We start from the raw sequence: 25,094 nt of genomic DNA, 5'->3' as shown, positions 1-25,094 counted from the left end.
GATTAAAGGCAGTCCTGGGGCTTTGTGGACCATGCTACAGGACTATGCATGGCACCCATGTCATACTCCCGCTCCAGGGAGGTGCAAGGTCTGTATGCTCAATTAGGTTAAGGCACAGCTTGGTGTGCAGGGTGTGTTCACAGTCAGTGGCGATGGGCTTGTCTGGCTTGGTGCTGGGTTGCAGATGGAATGGTACATGCTCAGGGGAAGCATCTGCAGCCTGTAAATGGGGAAAGCGTAATAAAGGGGGGGTACTCAAAGCTCTCCTGCGGGGAGGGAAAGGGGGCTCTCCTCTGTATGTGACTGTACACACAGCCTTGAGATGGGGAGGGGGTGAGGTCCATATGGGGCATGGGGATGTCAACAGTAATGAGTTCAGGGGGAAGGGCTGGAATGTCTACCACAACGGCAATGTGACCCAGGGTTACTGAAGGAGGCCGAAGAATAACCGGAGGCAGCTCTACCGGCACACCGCGAGGTTCCAGGAAATTGGAGGGACCCGAACACTGACGGGGGCAGGTCGAAGCTGGTCTCAAAATAAAATGAAACACCACCATCATGAAAGCACAAAGTTATTGTGAAGTTTAAAATCAAAACTAGGAAAGAATCTGCATGAGAGGGGTCTGAGGCAGTGTGGGAGGAGCCCACGGCTGGACGAAGTGGCCCTCTCAGGAGGCACCCTCAAACCTCTTCGAGCAACAACATTGAAATGGAGTGAGAGTAAGAGAAAAGAGGAAGGCTTCCTTTGGTGCAATTGGTGCAAATGCCTTTTGGTACGCATTAACAAGAGAATGCAGGAGTCATTGGCTTCATAATATAGTGGCTCCATTTGAGCATGAACAGACTTTTTATTCATATGGCTGGGGGAACTCTTTCGAGTTACCAACAGTCATAGATTGCAACTTCTTTCGAGTACAATCACAGTTCTTGGTTTTTCCAGGAGTGGGACATGAACCCACAACCCTCTGATTCAAAGGCAAGGGTGCTATGGACTGAGCCACAGTTGACACCTCTTGAGCATGAACAGAGATGTGTGTGACAATGGCAAATGTTAAAGAGGCACAGCTGCTGCAAATCATTAATGAAAGCCTCGAATGTGCTTTCTCCAATTGGCATGGCTAATGGGCCAAAGGGCATGCAGCCAGGCAAGGTAACCTTAATCAGGATACCAAATCAGAGATTGCAGGAATGAATTTGGTAAGGTGGCACATTTTGTGCAATCCTTTTGAAACCTCTGTAGGATTGAGATGTCAAATATCAGGGTTGGCATCTTAGTCACCTAGATCTGTGAGTTTGTGTCTCAGCTACAATGCTGTATCAGCGAGAAGCAAGTAGCGCAAATGCAGCTCTAGAGCACGACAGTGGCTTTCTGTTTGTGAGTGGGAGCTTTACAATATTTGCCCAGTATTCATTAATCTCTTGTGGGAGAATGAGGATTATATAATGGAGCCTGGGCTAAATGCTGCCTTCTTGATGGTACTGATCCATTTAAGGAGGAGAAGGACGGCCCGGCACCACCTAGCACAGCTTCAACAGGAGGCCCCATCTGAGGCCCATGACTAAGGGGAGCCCCAGCATTGACCAGAGGATGAGGAGGTTGGACCCATCCCATGGAGGTGACTCGCACAACCAAGAATTGGCTGAAGAAGACTTTCCAGTCTGGAGATGAGCGAAAGACAATGTCGCGCATGTCTGAGCTTGTCCAGAGATGTGGTGGATTATATCTGCCATGTTCTACAGGATAATCTAACACCCCACGGACATGGAAGGACATCCACCTCGCTCAATGTTTTTGCCTGTGGATCATTCCAGGGATTTTTTTTTATTCATTCACGGGATGTGGGCTTTGCTGACAGGGGCAGCATTTATTGCACATCCCTAGTTGCCCTTGAAAAGGTGGTGGTGAGCTGCCTTCTTGAACTGCTGCAGTCCATGTGGTGTAGGTACACCCACAGTGCTTTTTGGAAGGGAGTTCCAGGATTTTGACCCAGTGACAGTGAAGGAACGGCGATATAGTTCCAAGTCAGGATGATGAGTGACTTGGAGGTGAACTTCAAGCTGGTGTTGTTCCCATCTAACCTGTCTAAGTTGGCAGGGGAGGACAGGGATCTCTCATGGCAAGGGTTTGGAAGGTGCTGTCTAAGGAGCCTTGTTGAATTCCTGCAGTGCATCTTGTAGATGGTACACACTGCTGCTACTGTGCGTCGGTGGTGGAGGGAGTGAATGTTTGTGGATGCGGTGCCAATCAAGCGGGCTGCTTTGTCCTGGATGGTGTCAAACGTCTTGAGTGTTGTTGGAGCTGCACTTATCCAGCTAAGTGGGGAGTATTCCATCACACTTCTGACTTGTGCCTTGTAGATGGTGGACAGGCTTTGGGGAGTCAAGAGGTGAGTTACTTGTCACAGGATTCCTAGCCTCTGACCTGCTCTTGTAGCCACAGTATTTATATGGCTAGTCCAGTTCAGTTTCTAGTCAATGGTAACCCCCAGGATGTTGATAGTGAGGGATTCAGCGATGGTAATGCCATTGAACATCAAAGGGCGATGGTTAGATTCTCTCTTGTTGGAGATGGTCATTGCCTGGCTCTTGTGTGGCATGAATGTTACTTGCCACTTGTCAGCCCAAGCCTGGATGTTGTCCAGGTCTTGCTGCATTTGGACATGGACTGCTTCAGTATCTGAGGAGTTGTGAATGGTGCTGAACATTGTGCAATCATCAGCGAACATCCCCACTTCTCACCTTATGATGGAAGGAAGATGGCTGGGCCAAGAACACTACCCTGAGGAACTCCTGCAGTGATGTCCTGGAGCGGAGATGACTGACCTCCAACGACCACAACCATCTTCTTTTGTGTTAGGTATGACTGCAACCAGTGGAGAGTTTTCCCTCTGATTCCCAGTGACCTCAGTTTTGCTAGGGCTCCTTGATGCCACACTCAGTTAAATACGGCCTTGATGTCAAGGACAGTCACTCTCACCTCACCTCGGGAGTTAAGCTCTTTTGTCTGTGACTGAACCAAGGCTGTAATGAGGTCAGGAGTTGAGTGGCCCTGGCGGATCCCAAACTGGGCATCAGTGAGCACATCTTCTTCAGATGGCTCCTTAGCATCCTCCTCTGAGGTGGGCTGAGGGCTGGGGCTCACGTTGGCCCTGCTGGTGTGTCTGAGCCTGCTGCTGCCTACAAGAGAGAGAAGATAGATTTAGTTGATGAGCAGGCTGAAGAACAAGATTGCATGTCACTCACTGTGCATGTTAAGATGTTAACAACTCATCCATACTGGGTTGCTGGGAGAGACCGATCTTGCCTTCCTCACAGGAGAGATCCCTGTCCTCCCCTGCCAACTCGACAGCATCCTCCTCGAATGGAGTGAGCTCCAGCATGTTGGCCATATCCCCTCCCAGCTGGGATCTCTCCCACTTGTTATGGGCAAGCTTAACCTGCATGAAGACAAATGGATGAAATATGACAAGGAGGGATGGAGCAGAGGTTGGGAAACATGCATACCTGCTGAGCATTCCCCAATAAGGGCTGAGGATGCAGTTTGTGCAGCATGACCAGATGAGATGCTGGTGATGTTAAAGTGCCCATGAGACAATCAGTGCAGATGTGTCCCCTGCTAATATTATGTGAGATCCCTGAGCAGTGTAACCCTTTGAGTTCATGACGCCACGATGAGAATGTGAGATTGGAGTGAGCTGAAGGTTAACTTATCCTGGCGGAGCGGATGAGATAATTTATCCTCTTCCTACACTGTTTAGCGTTTCTGGGTCAGGTGCCCGAACAGCTGACATCTCTTATGGCCTCCTCCGAGGCCAGCAAGGTGAGGTTGGTGGGCTTTCTGGAGCCATCCCTGGGTAGAGGACATCCCGGTGTTGGTGCACTCCTTTTAACAAAGCCTCAAGGGAGTCGTGGCTAAACCTTGGTGTGACAGTCTTCTTGGTCTTGGGGGCCATCTTAGGACGTGTGGAACATACAGCTGTTTTGGAGAGAGTGACTGTATGTGTTCAGGTGGCATTTAAATATGGCGCCTGGACCTTTGACCCCATTAGGTAACAGCGGAGTGGGCGATTCAGTTCCTGACCCGCCATGTGATTTGGAAAGATATTTGCCTATGCATTGTTAATTAGCTTCTCAGCACGATTTCCCGCTGCTCCAACCAGTGGGAAATGCGCCTTGGAACCTGTCCCCTAGGGCACTTAGTTTCAAAAATGAAAAACACCGCCCATGGACTCGAAAGGGAAGGTATATAGGGATAGGGCAGGAATGTGGAGATAGAAGGTCAGCCATGATCTTATTGAAAAGTGGAGAAGGATCAAAGGATCTGGTCTGATTTCTAATGTTCTTATTTGCAAAGTGCAACATCTCCTGCAATGCCTATCGCTAGAGGAACCCTGCACTGTTGCAGATCTTGCCAAATTCAACAACAAGGTGCAAAAATGTGTCCAGTTCTGGCTGGGCCATGTATAGACTGTCTGTGGACACGATAAGAAGAAGAAGATTTGCAAAGTCAAGACAAGTTTATGGGTGCAGGTACAGGGTCTGGACGCTAACGTGGTGTGGCAGTGAGTGTAAGGTGCGAGCACAATGTGCAACTAAGCCTGTCACCTTCCGGTTAAGATTGTAGTGTACATTGTCATTAAGTGCCTTGTAGTACTGGGAATAGTCCTTCTGTAAAATTATACAGTAGTAAGTCGGCTGAATGCTTTCGCACATTGCAGTCGCCTCCTGTCAGTGTGCACTGGACTGCAGCATCAAAAAGCTGTGTCCCAGAGTTAATGGCAAGTTCACACAGCCGGTGTGACAAAAAAAAAAGTCACAGCAGCAATATCAGGGCAATCTCAAATAGGCAGGGTTAAAATTGCTTCTTTAGCGTGAAAGCCAGCCCATGCTGCTTGTGTGTCCTTCCAGTTCCAGACTGGCAGGCCTGGTAGCCGAGGGGCAGTTTGTCTGCTTCATATCATCTGCAGTAATAATAACACCCGAAGTTCACAGGAGAACAGAGAAATTGCAAAATAAAATGAAAGAGCAACTTCGATATCAGTGTCAGTGCTGGGTTTCGATAGGCGACAAGGGCCTTGAGGGTTACTGGGGGGACAGATTGGAAAGTGGAGTTAAGGCCACAATCAAATCAGCCATGATCGTATCGAATGGAGGAGCAGATTCGAGGGATGCTCCTATTTCTTATGATCTTATTGTAGGAGTGTTTATAGCACTTGTATATTTATATCTGCTTACTCTCCATCCTAAATCCTTGATGACAAGGAAGCAGCTATTGTTGAAATGCAGTGACTGACAGAACAAACAACTGGTTAATACAGACCGTGTTACCAGTTGTTCACATAGCAGAATGCTGAGAAAGGCACTTCAAAGGAAATGTACAAAATGTACTTAATCTCAGTCTCAAATGAGAGAGAAACATAATTTTCCAAGAAGTGTTTAAGAGCTTAGTTACTGCAGTCTTCCCCCCGCCCTCTCTCCAGTGTTTCTGCTAACCTCAGATAAGCATTTGGCCCAGGTTGCAGTATAATCTTCACCAGTATTTTAACGTAGCCATGCCATCAGAAAGTGAAACAAGGATTCTGTTCTTTATTCACTGGCCACCCAGCATTTGGTTGAGAAGAGATTTAAATGATTTGTAGCATTATTTCAATTCCCACTCAAGTTGATGGAAAGGAATGTCAAGACAGAATGTATAATGGATGACTCATCTGATCTTGCCAGGTTTACACCATTGTCAAAAGATAGAATTACAGCACCCCCCTCCCCTCCCCCTGCCAAGTTCGTTTCTATCTGCTCTGCTCCACCTCTGAAAAACACTTCTGTCATATATTTTGCTATTACTGTTGCAGGAAGAATCGGATGAACAGTTGTGTTGAATCCATTGCAGGACGAATCAGTCACGTTGAGTTGAATAGTGTTGTTGAATTATCTCATTCCAAACTTTCCTGTAAACCCCCCCACTCTTGTCATTATTTTTCCTCAGAGCAGACATTCGTGAGCAGTACTCCAACAAGTTTATCCAAAGAGATGACCTGGGACGCTTTTACATCCTCGACACTCTCTTTAACCTTGCTGGTAGGTTGGAACATTTCCTAAGACTGTTTCTCAAATGCTTCAAAGTGCAACGTTCTGTTTGCCCCCTCACAGGATGTAACCTGTGGGTCTGAGCTCATTACAAGGCATCTCTTTCACCTTCAGGGGCAGACAATTGTCGGCAACACGTCTGATAATTTTTTTGACCCATGGTGGCAGCAGATAAGGCTGCCCATTATAAAAGTGGACTCAGAAGTCCTATTTACTCTATTGTGTATTTTGGAGTTTCAGGTTCGCAGAGCTGAGTTAGACTGAAGCTTCGAGCGGAGTCACTATTTTTTCCCTGATTCTGTGTGGCATTCCTTCCTGTTTGTATTGTCTCTTTCTTTGTTTAGTTGCACTGTTGCAAGCTTTTTTCAGTTCTTTCCATTTGCAAACTAAGAAACTTGGGGGTGCAGATGTTTAACTTTCCGCATGAAAGGAGATCAGTTGGGTTCAGTCCAACGTACCAATAAATATTTTGTTTGCGGTATCACCTGACAGCAGGGTGGCTTGGGGATAGCACTGTCACCTCTAGGTCAGAAGGTTGTGGGTCCAAACCCCACTCCAGAGACTGAGCTGGGCTGAATTTTTGCTCCTGAGTTGGGTGCGCAGAGTTGGGAAAATTCCCGACTCCCCAAGATCTCATGGCACTATTTGAAGAAGACCACGGGTGTTCCGCTTGCAACCTGGCCAACAATGATCCCTCAACCAACATCACGAAAACAGTTACAAAAACAAAAATACCTGGAAAAACTCAGCAGGTCTGGCAGCATCTGCGGAGAGGAGCACAGTTAATGTTTCGAGTCCGAATGACCCTTCAACAGAAACACAGTTTCACGAAAACAGTTTATTGATCATTTTTCTCATTGCAGTTTGTGGGACCTGACTATGCACAATTTTACTGCCACATCTCTCTGCATTAAAACGGTGACTACCCCTCCCCCATAAAGTAATTTCTTGGTTATGAAGCGCTTTGGGATGTTCTGAGGTCATCAGATATGCTACATAAATGCAGATCTTTCCTTCTTCCGAAAGATCACTTATTTTCTCAGACACAAAAGCCAAGATTGTCAGGAATAAATTCACACTATTATGAAATATAACCAGATTTAAAGAATGTGTTCCAGTGGCTTTGAATGTTCTCAAATGAATACCAAATCAGAACTTTACATTTATTGGCAAAGGGGCAGGATTTGTCAGTTTAACCCAAGGATAGAAAAGACCAACTGCACAACAAGATAGAAAGGGTGGAATTTTCCCATCCCACCCACGGTGGATCTCGTGGCGGGATGGAGTGGAGAATCCAGCGGCAGGCAAAAGTCGGAAATCCGCCGGCTTAAGAACAGCTTGCAATTCTCCCGATGGTGGGTTTATGGCAGGCCAGTTATCCCGCCGACTACTGGTGTGAATGCCATTTGCATTCATTAACATCTCACGAATACTCATTAAAACAGCCGCTCGCTGGAATCTTGTCACGCCTTCCAATCTTGCGTCATGCTAGCAGGAAATTATGTCAGCCTCAAACCCATTTGAAAAGGGGTGGCATGCACAAGTCAGACCTCAGTTCTTCCAGGTGAGTGCAACATACATAGCCTACCTGCCATAGCGCTGCGCCCGTCTTGTTGCGATGAACGCCACACTGCTTGGGGCTGTAGGGTTGGTCTGCTCCTGCTCTTTGCCTACATTGTCCTGAAGAACATCACTGTGCTGTGGCACTCATGTAGGCCTCCACTTTCATAAACTAGCTCTTCAACTGGGGCTGGGCTGTGAGGCGAGGGTGGGGTCGATGAACACAAGGTGGGCAATGGGGAAGGAAGGCTGTGGAATGGCAGTGAGGGGGAAGGGTGAACACGGAGGGGTGCTTTCTGGGGCTGCCCTCATCGGAGGCCCAGGAACTTCAGGAGGCTGCAGAGGGTCAGTATGAGCGTGATCACGCCATGGAGGAAGGAAGAAGTGGGAGACGTGCCCATGATACACTAATTGCTGATAGTTTCCAGAAAGAGTAAAGTTAAGTGAGGCTGCATCCCTCCAAGCCCTCAGTGCCATTTACCTTCATCTTAGGGGATGTCCACCCACTTGCAGTGAGAGTGAATCCTGCATTCATATTTGTGCGTTCTGGCCTTGTGAATTGCCCGGCCATGATCTTTGCTTTGGTCCGTGGGGCCCTGTGTGTGAGCTCACTCTGGGAACTGAGAGTTCACTGAGGAACAAGAGCGATGCAAGAGAACACTTGAAGCCTTCGCTGCTATCTAATGATGCAAACACTACTGCGCCTGAGATGGGGACATGCCTAGGGATCTCCTCCTCCTGTGCATGTCTTTTCTTCTGCCATTGCCACCGAAGACACACAAATGCTGCTAGAATGTCAATGCTGATGAGCTGCCCCCACTCAATGGTGTTCCTTGAGGAAGAAGGGTTAGAAACACTTACATCACACACTTCAAATAAAGATTTAAACACATCTTCCTGACATCACACAATGGTGCGGGGACTAGTTCAACTGAAGTTGACATCACAGGAATGTGAATCTCACAGTGGGACACTATCACTGAGTGGGAGGATGGCTAAACCTTGAAATAAGAGGATTCCAAAGAACAGAATATGCCTTCAGTTGACTAAAACATTCACACAGCCATCAAATGTATTCACAAAAGTGCAATTTCTTTACACGTATAGAACACTCGTGACTTAAAAATGACATAAATTTTTCTTAACTTTCCTACTTCTACTGCCACGCCTGGGTGCAGCCCTGACATCTGCAGCAGAGCCTGCTTACTGCTATGTCCTGATGTCTGCGATGACCTTGGCGAACATATCCGGTTGCCCGTGGCCTGGAATGTCCTGCCCTGACAAGCCCTCGGCAGCTGAGAAGCTGGAGTGGATGGGGTCACAGGCAGAGGGGCTGTGAGCAGCTGCACACCCTTGGAGTGTCCTGAGAGGAAGCCCTCAGGGTGTCCAGCTGACGCTCATCCTCCCTGTGGGTGCCCGAGGACCCCGCCCTGACTCCTGCAGCAGATGGTGCACCTGGAGCGAGGTAAAGGTGCCTCGTCCCCATGTCACCTACATCTTGATGGTGCCCACAGGGTGTGTGACCATGGAGTGCAGGGCCGAGCACAAATCCAGCAAGACCTGCTAGATCAAGGTCTCCATGGTGGTCGCCTGCCTTCTTTGAGGCGCTCTCATTTCGGAACCACAATATTAGACAGAACACGGACGGACTCCTCCATTGTTCGTTCTAATCTGCTGAGTGACTGTCGAATCTTTGCCCTGATGTTGCGCTGCCTGTCATTACATCTCCAGCATTGAGTTGGCGGCCACTTCCAGAGGCTCATCATCTGACTCGGAACAAGCGGGTGGCTGGTCTCCAGCAGTCCTCCGAGTGCCAGAGACCTGGGCTGTCCCTGTCTCCGACTGCTGCGGGGACATATCAGTGAGGTGTTCCTCAGAAAGTGAGCCCGAGCCTAATCTACAGCTGTGCCCCACCGATGTGTGTGTCTCTGGTGGAGGGTGCGTGTGGCGCCGTGATGGTTCTTCCAGAGCTCTTCAGACTTGGTCTGGGGGCTCATGCTGGTGCTCCATTGGCTCGGGGGCCTCGATCTGCTGGTGCCTAGAAGATAGAAAATAGAGTTTCAGTTAATGAGCATGAGCAATATAAGACTGCATGTGACTCACTGCAATTGTCAGGATTTGATGAGGTGACAGAGCTGTGATCCGTACTAGGTTGCTGGGAGAGGCCAATCTCCCCTTCCCCACACGAGTGACCCCTGCGCCTCCCCAGCCAGCTCAGCTGCAGCCTCCTCAACTCAGTGAGGGCAATTATGTCGACCTTCCCTCCCCCGGTCTGCGACCACTGTTGTGTGCCAGTTTGGCCCGTATGAAGAAGAAAGAAAGAAAGGCATGTGATGAGAAGGGATAGAGCAGAGGTTGGGTGAGATGCATGTCCCCTGTGTGTGGTGAGCCCTCCCCAGAAGGGCCCGAGGATAGAGTGTGAACAACATAATAGATGGGATGGTGGTGATGTGAAAGTCTCGGTGACAGAATGAGTGTTGATATGTGTTCTCCGCTCATGGTTGTGTGAGATCCCTGAAGAGAGTAGTTGTTTGAATGCATGATGCCATGATGACAATTTGATATTGGAGGGAGTTGAAGAATGACTTCCCCTGGCAGAGCGATTGAGATTATTCATCCTCTTTCTGCACTGGATGGCATTCCAGGCGCGGTTGCCAGCAGCGCTGACCTGCTCCGCGACGGCCTCCGAGGCTGGAGAGATGAGGTTGCTGCACTTCCTGCAGCCATCCCTGGGTTAGAGGACTTTGCGCCTACACTCCTCTGCTGGGTGAAGCAGGGTGCTGCATTATCCTTGAGGCTCTCGGCCTTCTTTTTCTGGCTGCAAGACATCTCTGCACTGCCTGGAAGACAGCTGGGCTGGAGTAGAGTGAGATTATGTGTTGGGCTGGCCTTTAAATATGGCGCCGGACCTTCAACACCATCAGCTCATGGCGGGCAGATGAATGAGCTCCCAACCCGCTAGGTGATTCGGTCCAATACTCGCCTGTGCATGATTAAGGACTCTCCAAGCGCGGAATCGGGTGCAGGCCCCCGCCATTCCAGCCAGTGGGGTGGGCACTGCTGAAACTGCCCGCCACTGCACTTAGTCTCACATATGGAAAGTTCCGCCCAAAGTCTTAGGATACATGTTTGAAAAGAGTGCACTTGTTGGCGTTGAGCTCCATAGCTCAATAGCCTACTGTCGAGGGTCACACATGAAAAGGGTAAACAATCAGACTTTTGCGGCCATCTGTGGACTATATCCCAGTAACATCTACTTCAGGAGAGATGGGGACAAACAGTTGTTTCTGTATTCCTGTTGTACACTCACAAACAATGAGGCACAACACATACCAGAGAAACCCTGTAGCAGTTATGCTGCAATTGATTGCGTAACATCCATTCATGTATCTAACATAAGAGTGACTGCTTCTGCACTTGCCAGCCAGATCATAGGCTGACAAGTGCAGAAGTGAAATACCCTGGCCACTGTCATTCGTAGCAATTACAAATCCAATGTAACTGGAATTTATGGCCTGAACTGAGTGAGTTTCCAGAGTCCCAGGCTGGACAATGCTTGTTATAATCTAAATGATATGCATTAATATGGAGAGCATGCTGATATATAATTGAAGTGACTGCTTGGTAAAGGACACTACTTTGCTGCTTGTGGCTGCAGGGGGAAATGACTTTTTGGATTATTGTTAGTTAGGTCTGTGGAATTGTTTTACTGCTTCATATGTGGATTTCTCCTGTTTCAGAAACCTATCTATACGCTTGCCTCGTGGATTTCTTCAACAAGTGCTCGAAATACACCAGGTAACAGTGCAGACGATCATGCATACAATATCATTAGTATTTTGCTTTTCACAACTTAAACCTGGTCTCTGAAGGAGTTCCAGAAAATTGGCTTCGCCAAATGAATGTTCTTCAACATTATTTGTTTTACTTGTTTGTCAAGAATTTGTAGCACCCAAAATAACACAGCAAACCATGGTCACTGTAGAGATTTAAGCTGCCCTCCTACCTTTGTTTAAATCCAACCCAGAGAGGGTGTGCAGGTTTGCCTCATTGTGATGTTGCAGTGAGCAACCACTGGCCTCAAACATCCTGGACTTGTGCTCAACTCCACCCCAGAGAGAATGTATGTCCCTAGGCGATAGTTCTGAAACCGTTTTGCAACCTCACCAGATGGCAGCACCAAATTGCTATTTGAAGTATATCAGGAATGACCCTGGGACTTTCTTTCAGTGCCTTGCTGCAACCCTGTGTTTAACATTCCCACAGTTCCATCCTCGCCTCCTGTTCCTCATATTTGCTTTGTTCCTCAGTGACATGAGGTAAAAGCATGGGCAGTGATTCTCAGCTCTTCCTTTTCAGACCTTTAAGTCCATAGTTGCCACTGTGCTGTTCAACATCCTTGATGCAGCTCAGTGACAGCAAAACTTTATCAATCCTGTTCATACCCCAGCCCCCAATTATGACTATGGTGCTCTGCCTTGGTATCCCACTCAACCTGATTTTGGAACAATCCATGGCAATGTCACTGAGAGCAATGCAAATATGAGGAACAGGAGTGAGGATGGAACTGTGGGAATGTTAAACACAGGGTTGCAGCAAGGTACTGAAAGAAAGCCCCAGAGTCATTCCCGATATTCTTCAAATAGCAATTGCCCACTATTGGTGCTGCCATCTGGTGAGGTTGCAAAACGGTTTCAGAACTATCGCCTAGGGACATACATTCTCTCTGGGGTGGAGTTGAGCACAAGTCCAGGATGTTTGAGGCCAGTAGTTGCTCACTGCAACATCACAATGAGGCAAACCTGTCCATGGCAAACCAATCCATTACCAAAGACTGCCACCTTCCAACTCTAAAATATTGCCCATTTCCTTCTCACTGCCACTGAAGCTCGAATTCATGCCTTTGTCACCTTAAGACCAGTCTCTCAAAATTCCACTTGACAGAAACCACAACTTATCCAGAACAGTGTGAGCTGTTCAAAAATATTCAATCTCCCTCACCTCCTATGACCCTGACCTTCACTAGCTTCCCATCCCTTAACATGATTTCAAAATCCCCCACTTCTTCTACAAGTCCTTCCAAACCCTAAGATAAAAGCAAAATACCGCGGATGCTGAAAATCTGAAACAAAAACAAAAATTGCTGGACAAACTCAGCAGGTCTGATAGCATCTGTGGTGAGAAAGACAGAGTTAACGTTTCAAGTCCATTTGATCCAAAACTGAAGACTTCTGAAGAAGAGTCATACGGACTCGAAATGTTAACTCTGTCTTTCTCTCCATAGATGCTGTCAGACCTGCTGAGTTTTTCCAGCAATTTTTGTTTTTGTCCCTCCAAACCCCCACTGCTTCCTGGATCTGAAATTTTCCCGAGCCTGACATCTCTGCCTGCACTTGCTCCTTCTCCAGCTCCAGCTTATGTGTTCCCAACACCTGACACCCTGGTTGCAGAGCTTGCATCCACTGCACTCCGACACTCTGGAACTCTCACTTCAGGTCCTTTGCTCCACCTGATCTCCCTCTTAAAAAAACCTCCCTGTATTTTTATTCACCTTTAATTCCTTATCATTCTGTTAGGCCCTTCCTCAAGCTCTGAAGAGCCCTGAAACATTCTGCTATGTTATGTAATGTAAATTGCTCTTGTTGAGATTGATCTAAGGCATAGGAAAAGAGGAGTCAGATAAGGCTTTTTTGTGAGAATCGGAAAGGACAACCAGTGAAAACAAATACACCAGTGCACAAGTATGATATTAATTCTAATATTTTGCTTTGTTTCTTCCCTAGCTGTGAGGCAGGCTTTAAATGTGGTGACCTCTTCATGTCATATCGGCACATGTTCCAGGATGTGCGTGATACAATGGATTTCGTGCATGATTCTGTAGGATTTCTCAAGTTCATATTCCTGTTTGTTTGAGCATGTGGTTCTGATGCTGAAGTTATTTGTTATACAAATTGAGAATATTCACAGTGATTATAATAACAAGATCCTCATTATTACAAAGTATTAGATGTTGTAGTGAGGCATCTGCAGTGATGGATAACTATTTGCAGCTGCAGTTGAGATTCCTAAACTCTGTCCCCAGCTTTCTCGGCCCAGGATTTCTCATTCACTCTTTGTTTATATTTTCCAATGATTTCTCCCTCTCCCATTCTTTCTGAATTTTTCTGTTGCTGTTGAGTTTTTTCTTTATTCAGCTGCCTTCCTCTATACCCACTTCTGTCTCATACTCTGCACTATCGTAAACTATCTATCTCTACCTTTCGCTATAAATGTTTCTGTCAGATCCCTGGACTTCCTCCCCCTTGGTCTATCTCTGTCTGTATAACTTTGTATGGTCAATCCCACACTCTCTGTCATTCTCTCCCTTTCTGTCTGTGCTGTCTCACTCTCTCTTGATTGCTCTGCGTGTTGCACCGTCTTTCTATCACTCTCCCTGTTTGTTTCTTCTTCTTTTAGTGCCTGTCTCTTTTACTGTGTTTTTCTCTCTATTCCACCCCCCCCCAACCTCCTGAGTATTGAACCATTGTTACCAATTCCACATTGTTCCATCATTCAAGTACATAATGCCCCCTGCTGGTAAATAAGTACAGGTACATGCCACAATTTGAAACATGCAGTCATTTCCTTCCTATTGCAAGGGCTCATTTTCCTGTGCTTTGGACCTGTGAAATGCTTACTGCTCAGACACAAAGTATAAGTAGATGTGGAGATGCTTGATGCTGAGACTCCATCCTCTGAACATAAGCCTGTTTCAGCTCTGGGCAGGGAAACAGGGAGGGAGAGGAGTGCTGGCAACGTTTGCCACAAGCCCAAAGGAGGCACATTCCTGGGTTCCCCCCTACTTCATTTCCTTGTTTGTTTGTCAGTCAGACACCTATATTGAGGGGAGCCCAGAAGAAGTAGGTTTTAGGTTCTGCACTGAAACCCTCTATGATCAGATGATTACAGAAGGGTAATGGCCACATGAGCCATTATGGCAGACTTACCTTGCAGGCATTGGACTCTGCAAGGGGACAAGCCTGACCTTGTGCAATGGGGGAAGGGGGAAGCGGGGCACAAGCAGCAAAATGCAAATGATCTGAACCCACAAATCCAGGTGGGTTTGGGTCAGGTCAGATTCATTCAGATTTTAATTCAGAGAATTGCGGCAGCTTTGACCTGTCTTTGACTGTTTTGTTGAAACTTATTGGAGTTGTTTCATCTTTTACTCTGCCTTTGCAGGGGACTTTGAAGAAGAAAACGCTGGCAAACCTGGAAAGATATGTGATGAAGGATGTGAGTAGAATACTTGCTGCTTTTCAGACATGAACACGCTCTCACGGTTTTTGGGACAATAACATTCTGAGTAGGTTTGTTAACCCTTCAAGATTGGCCTGGGGTCTCCAGGGATTAAAGATTAATCTCCTGGACACCATTGCGAGCAACCAGGAGGAAAATCATGGGGACATTAAAATAAATTGTATGTTTTGTTTTCATTTTCATTCGTTCCTGGTAAAAAAATATTGGAGACCGGGCAGGGTGTTGGTGGCAAAAGAGCTGTTTGTCTGGGTGGGACAGTTGAACATGACAGGGAACATGTGATGAAACCTCCAGGAATGCATGCAACTATTGTTTGCAGCCCAAGGTGTATTTCGCATCTATTTAACATCCTGCTGCTGTCATTTACAAATGGAAGGCAAAGTTTGCAGGGAATGATGAGATTTTATGTGGGTGAGCAGGGCACCGACCCATTTGCTTCAACTAAAATAAACAGCTGTTCCTTCCTTACTCACGGTGCACTGGCATGGGACAGGCATGTTGACTCCCCTGACTGCCATTTTTCATCAGTTTACCCACCAACATGGCTGACTCACTATACAAATAAAGAAAGCAAATTTTGCAGCCCCCCTGTCCATCCTTTGCTTTCTTAATAAGCCTAAATTTGCTAGGAACTGATAACTAAAGTCTCTATTCCAGCAACTGCATTCTTCTCCAGTATCATTAGACCAGATTTTCAAGGGCAAATCCTTGATGATACTTGGAGTTTTGGACAAGTGATCGAGCAACAGCCCCAATCCTGTGACTCAGCTTGAGATTCATTAGAGGCATAGTCAGCTCCATTGTTGTCAGTTACTCCCCACTGCCAATCCAGATTGTGTCACTGTAGCCACACCTTGACTACAAGGACAGATCAACTCCCTACAGCAGAGCTGCCTGTGGCAAAAAGGGAGGATTTACCTTGTTCAGTGCGAGATGGGAAATAGTTGCGATCATGTGGATTGTGTGAATACAGAAAATGAAATCAACTACCAAGTGCAGTCTACATTCACTGCAAGGAAAGCACTTTCCACACTTGTGCAACCAGTCTTCCAAGCCCTTTCTATCCTTTTCAGTCTGAGATCTGTACACAGGCTTCATTATTAACTTGGTTCAAAATGATTTTGCCATGTCACTTCTTCTGCAAACATGAAAGTGATCCGTTAAATCTTGTGAATGCAGCGGTAAATTTAGAGGATGTACTGATACAATAATCATGTTATGAACTACTCAGTCAGCGGTCCAGCCAGTGAGTTCTAGACTGCATAGGTGCTGCCACTAAGTTGCAGACTGCTGTTTTAATGGGAAATGTGTACCATTTAAACAGCAAAATGGAAAAATCATGGGAAATGTGTCCTGGTGTCATTTCCCCCATTCTTTTTGTAAACTGTGTTCGTCATGCTACATAAAATATAATCATGATTTATATGCAAGGAATTGAAACCCTCCCAGGCAAGTAATGTTATTTTCAGTGATTCACCAACAATACATGTGCAGACTGTAACTCATGGACTCTAACACTATCTGTGTAGATTGTAACCTGACAACTGTAAAAAGGAGGCCTGCAAATTTACAAGTAAACATAAGTTAGATTAAGCAGATTGCTTTTACCTCGTTAAAATTCCCAGCTGGCTCCCTGGGCCAAAAAGGGGGTCTGCTGATTGGAAAATCATGCTTCAATTGTACATGGTACTCCGGGAATGAAGTGCTGAAGAAGAACTTTGCACCGAATGAAATAGAAATTTCAATACAAAACTGGGCTGCTCAACCCAACTTTTCAACCCAGCTTTTTGCGTTTCACCTCCATTCCATACACATAGCTGTCCTCATCCCATGTTCCCAATCTGTCTCCACACCCCTTTATTCCTTTCTCCTTCTACCATTTATCTAACCTAATGACAACTGTTGACATAGTTTCTGCTCTGAGCACAAGCTCTGACAGTGTAATCCACAATCATACTGTATTGTACTTTGTATAAAAGAAATACATTTTCCCAGTTTCTCTTTCCCAAACATCATATATTTCATCTAATGACTATGTCCCATTGTTTGAGACCTGTCAACTGTCTCTGCTCTGTCCCATTACTTTGCAAATTGAAAAGCCTCTATCAAATTGCCCATAATCTCCACTGGCCCAACAAAAACAACTGTTCACTAACTGAGTTGCAACTTTTTTTCCCCTCCAGCCTCGATTGCCTCTGCTCCTCAGTCGAATGAAAGAAGTGGGAAAGATTTTCCTTGCTACCAACAGCGATTACTCCTACACAGATGTGAGTGTTCAGTTTCATTTCATTCTGTGCTTCCAACAACCACCTGGGTCAAGGAAATTGGAAATAAATACAGGAAAAGCTGGGACACAGACTAAGCCGATCAGCGCTTAGTGAGAAAAGACAGCTTAATGCTTTGGAGTTTACACCCAAAGTACCTTCATTTTCTTTACAGACAATGACCAATTATCTTCTGATTTTATTTCAGAAACAGAAACTTGTTATGATTGAGAATTCACTTCCCGGAAAGGTAGCAGGAGCCGATTTAGTAATAACTTTCAGAAGAGAATTGGATAAATAGCTGAAGGGAAAAGATTGAAAGGGCTATTGGGAAAGAGCAGGTACTGATTAGATAGCTCTGCAAACGAGCAGCACAGGCACAATGGGTTGAATGGCCTCCTTCTGTGCTGTATCAATTTCTGATTCGATTTCCGACACTTAGAATTTTCTCCATTTTTTTTATTCTGCCCGCTCAGTAGTTGGTTGCAACTTGTACTGCTATGTATGCAATAGGCTCCAGTGCACACAGAGTGACTGTCACATCCTCGTGTGACAGTGAAAGTAAGCTCCCAACCATTTAAAATAGAAAATGTGTATGAACCAGTGCTGATAGCATAGTGGTTAAGTTGGTATGCCATGTGGCTATGTGTGTGGATTTGAGTTAGCCTGGCAGTTTGTTTCTGCAACAAATTGGGGAGGGTCGCCATAACCTGGTCTGCTCGGTATAATGTGTGTCTGTCTTGGACCCCAAAATTTTCATTCTGCAAACGCCGACACAAGACTTCTCCCACCATAAACACAACCACCCACTTAAGAAAAAGTAAAAATAAAAAGCAGCCATTTAATTATTTGGTTGATTTTACACAGTGCCTGCTTTATTCTTTTAGTTTGGAGCACGAGGACTGGAAACTGTAAGGATAAACATGCTGGCACTGGAAAAATCAAGCCAGACAGCAACTATCAAATAACGTGGTCTCAGCTATAACTTGGTCTCGAGAAATGGACTCTGTAGACTGCATTATGGTGGGAATCCAGTATCCTTACCCCCAGTCCTCCATACAGCCAGTGAGTTGTGTGAGTTGAAACCTTGGGGGGAAAAAAAACTCACACTTTATCTCTCACCCAACTGTGACCCTCTTGTGTGTCCCAAGGGTCTATCCCTGGCTGCTTCATATTTCTCATCTCCGTGGTGTTCCTCAGCAACATCATCGACCAAACTGCAATAGTTTCCACGTGAATGCTAATAAGAGCCAGCTGCAAAATTCTGCTGCCTCTGTCCAAACTCACACCAAGTCCCATTCACCATCACTCCTGTGCTCAATAACCTACATTATCTCCTGGTGAAACAATGCCTAGATTTTAAAATTCTCATCCTTGTTTTCAAATCCCTCCAGGGCTTTGTCCCTTTCTATATCTATAATCTCCTTGAGCCCCACAACCCCTCAAGATATCTCCCCTAATTTTAGCCTTTTGAGCATCCCCGATTTAATCACTTCACATTGCCAGCGATTCCTTCAGCTGTGAAGGTCCTAAACTCTGAAATTCCTTCCTTATACCTCTCTGCCTTGTTTCCTCTCTTTCCTTGTTTAAGACACTTCCTTGAAAGCCAACTGTCCTTCTCACCCCTTATGTGGCTCAATGATAAACTTTTTGATAACACTCCTGTGAAGTTCCTCAGAATGTTTCACAATGTAGAAGTGCTTTATAAATACAAGTTGCTGCTGAGGCATTAAACCGGAGGTCCATTCTATCCTCTCAGGTGAATATAACAGATGCTGTGGCACTATTTGAAGAAAAGCAATTGAATTCTTCTGGTGTCCTGCCTAACATCTACCTCCTAAACAACAGTACCAGAACAGATGATCTGTTTACTTATGCCATTATTTTTTATGAGAATTTGCTGTGTATATTTCTCCACATTACAACAGTGGCCACACTTCAAAAGTGCTTCATTGCCTGTGAAATGATTTGAGATGTCCTGAGATTGTGAAAGGTTCTATATAAATTTCATTTTTGTGCTTTTATTACCGAACCAAGCAGCCCAAAAGACTCCAAGTTACATCCCTTTTTAATACAGAGGTGAGGTTTTGAATTTAAAATTGATGTTGAGAAACAACTCATCAGCATTCCCTGACTTTTCTCTGGTATCCATGCACATGCAAAAGTCTCTGGACAGCGAGCAGGAACACAAACCATGGCTGATCTTCTCTTCCCAAACCTAGGGAAACTGAGCCCAGTTACAGCAATGCCATTTGCGCCATGGCTGACATCAGCCATCTTAGCACAGAACACAAATTAAACACAAACAGATTATGAACATTGGGAACAGGAGTGTACCGCTCAGCCCCTCAGCTCCACCATTCAATGGCTCATTTAAAGCTCAACTCCATTTACCCTGGAACCTGCAGCAGTTTGATGCAAGACAGACTGGATTAATTCATTGAGCTATGGATGGGGAAAGGACATTCATTTGTGTTTATATATTAATTAGCAAATGAATATGCTTCATACATTTCCTTTTTATTGAAAATAAATATTTTAATTATTTTGTCCAGTAATTTAATACCTGCCACTCTAAAGTGTGGATTGCGAGTTAACCCCCAAATTGGGTAGAATTAGGTTGAATAGGATGTTAAAATGTTAAAAATCTCAAACCCGAACTTAATCCACCTGAAATCTATCCTTTTCCACTTATCAAGAGAACAGGACAGGGACGCACAACCAACCTGCTCCCTGGCGGGAGGGAGGCAGGAGGGGTTCACTTACATAATGAGGCTCCGCATCTTGATTTAATCTGTGTTTTAAATTTAATTCTGGCCAGCCATGGTTCCCAGGCCTTGGGAAAGCCAGTAGCTAAAGGGTGACGGGGGTCGCTGGATCCAGCAGCTAAGTGACTTTCCTCTTAGTGACTGGATCCAGCTTACCTGCTTCAGTTGCCTTCCCACTGTGATCGGACAAGCTGAGTCCCTGCCTCTCTGAGCCACAATCTCCCTTCCTCCTCTCTGCTTCCTGGTGGTGCTGGTGCCCAAGGCCTATCCGCCTGATTACCCCCCATTCAACCTGGCTGTGTGCAGCTGGGAAATGGAGACAAAATATTGCAATCAGGTCCTGCCTTAAATTCAGCAAAACTGAGGCAAGCTCTTTCTTTTGTCCTTCCTGTCTGCAAAACAGCTCCCAGCTGCCTCCAAGCTAAAATTGGGGCCTACGTTTCTCAGTTTATTGAGCACACTATTACAAATAGGGGAATTGTTCATTCTTGCATCATTCATCTCTGCAGGGTAAAGTATTGTAACAGTGCAGATTATGGATCGTCAGGGACGAGTTCTGCTGACAAGAACTGGTGCAGAGTTGTTGCAAGAGAAAATGATTTTATAAAGTTTCCCCAATTGTGACAACTCTATAGGGAACCTACTGGGAGCTGGAGGGCACTGGCATCCATGGGAGGCACTGAGGAAGAGTTGGTGCCTTTGAGAGGAGAGAGAAGAAAATTGAAAGGTTTTAACTTAACCAGTTGCTGATGGTCTCTCTGTGATCAGCAGGAAACAGCACAGCTGGCACTCAAACAAGTGATATGCCTATGCTCACGCTCTTTTCCTTTCTTTTGCAGGCAATAATGAAATACCTGTTTGACTTCCCACATGGGCCAAAGGTAAAGTTCCAAACTAATGCAGGAAAAGCGACACAGACTAAGTCAACATGCAAGGGTCAGAGTACGACCTGCACACAAGATACAGTGGTGCTTAATGCAGATGGTTAACAATGAGCGTGACTGAAAAAGATCCTCCCCTTTGTAATAATCAGACAAAGAAATGATCTACTTTCAACTAGAACCAGAATGATATAGGGGCTTTGTTAAATGGAGGAGGGAGAAATGAGGTACCACATGACAAATCATGCCTGCCCCAAAGTCTGACTGTTTACCAATCTTAGTTTGAGTCTCAACAGGAGAACAATTAAAAGGTGAACAGTCTCATGTATATTTGGTCTACAGGTGCATTCACAGGTCAGGCATACGTGCGAACCTGGAGGGCTTGGATTGACAGATCATATAGAGAACTCAGCCGTCCACAGCAATATTGAATCAGTAGGACACAAGTAATTTCAGCCCCTGGTTTTTACCGCCTTGTGTTTTTACACATTTACTTACATGAACCTGATGACAAATTGGTTTAACTGCTTGTGTGTCATGTGCTTTTTTTCATACCAAATCTGGACCTTTGAGCAGCAGTGATAAGCAACCTTATTTTGCTTCCATTCGGCTGCTTGAGCCTGATGTGACCGCTCAGTGTCAACTCTCCAGTCCATTCCTTAGAAGGCCTACTTTGGCCAATTGCTCATCTAATTTTTTTTTTTCACTTTCTGTTCATTTTGTCTCTTCCTCCTTTCCACTTCACTGGCTCCTTAGTATTTTCAGCAAATGCTTTTTAATGTAGGTGGAAGGATATACGTGGGCCTGATGTGGGATTTTTTTTTTCATTCATGGGGTGTGGGCTTCGCTGGCTGGGCCAGCATTTTTTGCCCATCCCTGGTTGCCCTTGAGAAGGTGGTGGTGAGCTGCCTTCTTGAACTGCTGCAGTCCATGTGGTGTAGATACACCCACAGTGCTGTTGAGGAAGGGAGTTCCAGAATTTTGACCCAGCGACAGTGAAGGAACAGCGATATATTTCCAAGTCAGGATGGTGAGTGACTTGGAGTGGAACTTCTAGGTGGTGGTGTTCACATCTTTCTGCTGCCCTTGTCCTTCTAGATGGTAGTGGTTGTGGGTTTGGAAGGTGCTGTCGAAGGAGCTTTGGTGAATTCCTGCAGTGCATCTTGTAGATGGTACATGCTGCTGCTACTGTGCATTAGTGGTGGAGGGAGTGAATGTTTGTAGATGAGGTGCCAATCAAGTGGGCTGCTTTGTCCTGGACAGTGTGAGCATGATGTCAATATAAAGAGGTGTGAGTCTGTCTCTCTCTCTTTCTGTCTCTCTCTTGACTTCCTATTCTCACAGTCAGGAATTGCCCGGGTTTAATGAGTAATGTCAATATGTGGGAACTCCTACATTGGAATGACGCCCCTACAGCATCCCTTTATAATTCTACTATGTGTCAACTTTCATTTCTCTGCTTTAACACCTCAGCTGAGCTGAGAGCAGGAAAGCAGTGAAAGTAGTACATTCCTCCATGTCTGCCACATATAGTGCCCTCTGAGTTTCAATTGAAGCAGAGTAAGTAGGAAAAAAAGATGCCTTGTGTACCCTTTGTCATCTTCAGGATTTGAGATCTTCACTCTTAGAATACATTGAAAGTAACCCTATTAAATATATTCTTGGTTACCTGGGTCCTCAATACATTAATAAAGAAAACTCTGAGTTTGTATGCTGTACCGTTGAAACCAATAACAACTTTGCATTTTTCTACGCTTTAACATAGTAAAACATTTCAAGGCCCTTAACAGGAGCAACATTAAACAAAATTTAACAGCAAGTCACAAAAAAGAGATATTAGCACAGGTGACCAAAAGCTTGGCCAAATAGGTCACTTTAAGAAGGAAAAAGAGACAGAGAGGTTAGGGAATTCCAGAGCTTAGGGCTCAGACAACTGGAGGCACGACCACTGATGGTGGAGCAATGAAAATCAGGGATGCTCAAGAGGCCAGAATTGGAGGAGCGCTGAAACCTCAAAAGCGGTGTAGTGCTGGAGGAGGTTACAGAAATAGGGAGGGCAAGGCCTTGGGGAGATTTGAAAACAAGGATGAGAATTGTAAAATTGAAGCATTGTCAGCCTGGGAGCCAACGAAGGTCAAGGAGTTCTGAAATCTGATGCTTTCCTGTATTTCTTTATCAGCCAGGTACTCCGCACTGCTCCTGGCGTTCCTACTTTGACCTGATTGTGGTAGACACAAGAAAGCCTCTTTTTTTTGGAGAGGGAACAATGCTCAGACTGGTTGATGATGTGAGTATTTGAGGCCTGCTTCATTGACAGAAGTGTGAATCAGAAAAGGTCACAGCTTTCTTCCCGCTGACTCAAAGCAACCGGTTCTTGCTGATTGTCTGAGACTTCAGATCAGATTTCTGCTCATTTCAGAATTAGAGTTCAAGAGCCATCGAGTCATAGCAATGCAGAAGGAGGCCATTCGGCCCATCCCTGTAGAGCAATCCAATTAGTCACATTCCCGAGCAGCAGTATTTTTTCTTTGATATTAGTGTTTCTTGGTAATGGTCTGGCTGCCGGGCATACCCATATGGGTTGGCCTTTGCCACTGAACATGTTCTGCTGGAGATTCTCATGCTCAGTGCAACATTCTGCCCTGCTTTTAGAAATTACTAAACACGGCAAAATAAATTATGTAAATTTTCACAGGAACTGTCAGATTTCAAAATTTTCTTTGTGTTTTCAGCCGTGCGGTGCAGAATATTTATTTATCTGCATTAAATTATAGGAATCTGGGAGGCTTCGGATTGGCACCTACACAGGCCCTTTGCAACACGGTATTGTTTATTCTGGAGGTGAGTCCCTGTGCTGTAAGGTTGCCTCTTAAACAATGGTATATGTTCTCTCAGCAGCATCATGAATGCCTTGCACGTGAGGTCACAGAGGACAACAGTCTGCAGACTGTTGGAATTAATTATTAAAAAATGGACCTCAAATATTTGAATAATTCCTGCTGGCCTCCAGCCATGACACATAACTGAAGGACTGTTAGTTTGCATACTTGCTGTCTTTTGGATCTCACGTTAGACTGAGGCCCCACCCAATGCATGTACAAACATTTGCTTAGATCTATTTCCTCTCTCAAGAGAAATACCCTGAACCCATACAATGTCTGACACAACTGATAACCCAGTAACATGTTAAGTTTTCTAAACCATAAGACCATAAGACATAGAAGCAGAAATTAGGCCATTCGGCCCATCGAGTCTGCTCCGCCATTCAATCATGGCTGATAAGTTTCTCAACCCTATTCTCCCCTTAAACGAGCTACTGAGAGATCCACAAGGAAAATCTTTGTTTGCTTGATACAGAGTGCACATTCACTCTTCATTGGGGTGCATCCTGTTTACCCAAGTCTAAAAAGCCGAGGCAGAGCTAACAAGTGTGCACAAGAGTACTGCTGGAAGAACAGAACACTGGAAAGCTTCCAACTGTTTGCTCGCAAGGTTCTCTGCAGCTGGTGGGAAGAATGCCAGTTTACAGTGAAAGGTCCAGATCTTATTAGTGCCTGGTCAATCTTCAGCCCCGGAATATAGAAGATCTGCTTGGTACAAGGGTCAGGTTATGAGCCTGCCATGGCCAGGTGTATTACCTTGGAACCACCTTGAATTCAAAGATAGCTCACTTGTCTCCCTTCCCCAAACTCCTTCCTTCAAGGAGGGTGTAACTAGTTGATTGTTAGGCAATTGACAAGCAGGTCCTCTGGCACATAGATACCAGGTACCCAGTGCTTCTTACAGGCAGATTACAGGCACATTTTCAGGATCCAAAGCAATTCCCAGCCAAAAAATGAATTATAAAATGTAAGCATTTTCTTAAGGGCTGCTTCCCATCTGCCCGCAATTTTTAGGCTGGTGGGAGGAGTTGAGGAATGTGCGGGGTAAGTGGGAGGATGAACACAGGTGAGGTGGCAGGGTGGGCGAGCCTGACCGTTTAGCCTGCTTGGGTCTTGGGTGGGAAGGGATGGGGGGGCCCTCCTTCTGGGCCCCCTTGATTGGGGGCCCCCACCCCACTAGGGTCTGCCTTCCCCTGGGTCTTTCCTCCGCCCCTGGCCTTTGCAACCTCGCCACCCCCCCAACCCCCCCAACCACCACCACCCCCCCTCCTCCATTCTCCTCGACTCCCACCTCCCTCTCCCCATCGCCCCTGCTGGAACTGCTGGGATGAGAGAGCTGCCAGCCAATCAGATTGG

The 25,094-nt window shown here is 45.8% G+C and overlaps 1 protein-coding gene across 3 annotated transcripts in view; it reads left to right on the top strand.

The window, feature by feature from the left end:
* LOC144694867 (cytosolic purine 5'-nucleotidase-like) overlaps nt 1-25,094 on the top strand; it is a 64,179-nt gene that overhangs the window by 19,439 nt on the left and 19,646 nt on the right. For all 3 annotated transcript variants that reach the window (XM_078565521.1, XM_078565523.1, XM_078565522.1), the window contains exons 5-12: nt 5,984-6,075; nt 11,385-11,442; nt 13,428-13,521; nt 14,866-14,919; nt 17,127-17,210; nt 20,815-20,856; nt 23,036-23,143; nt 23,631-23,697. In XM_078565521.1, the coding sequence (XP_078421647.1) occupies nt 5,984-6,075; nt 11,385-11,442; nt 13,428-13,521; nt 14,866-14,919; nt 17,127-17,210; nt 20,815-20,856; nt 23,036-23,143; nt 23,631-23,697 (599 nt within the window). The remainder of the gene's footprint in view (nt 1-5,983; nt 6,076-11,384; nt 11,443-13,427; nt 13,522-14,865; nt 14,920-17,126; nt 17,211-20,814; nt 20,857-23,035; nt 23,144-23,630; nt 23,698-25,094) is intronic.

This window comes from Cetorhinus maximus, chromosome 20, assembly GCF_964194155.1.
Source record: "Cetorhinus maximus chromosome 20, sCetMax3.hap1.1, whole genome shotgun sequence".
NCBI lineage: Eukaryota > Metazoa > Chordata > Chondrichthyes > Lamniformes > Cetorhinidae > Cetorhinus > Cetorhinus maximus.
Note: the sequence above shows the minus strand (reverse complement) of the source record. Positions and strands in the feature narration are given on the sequence as shown.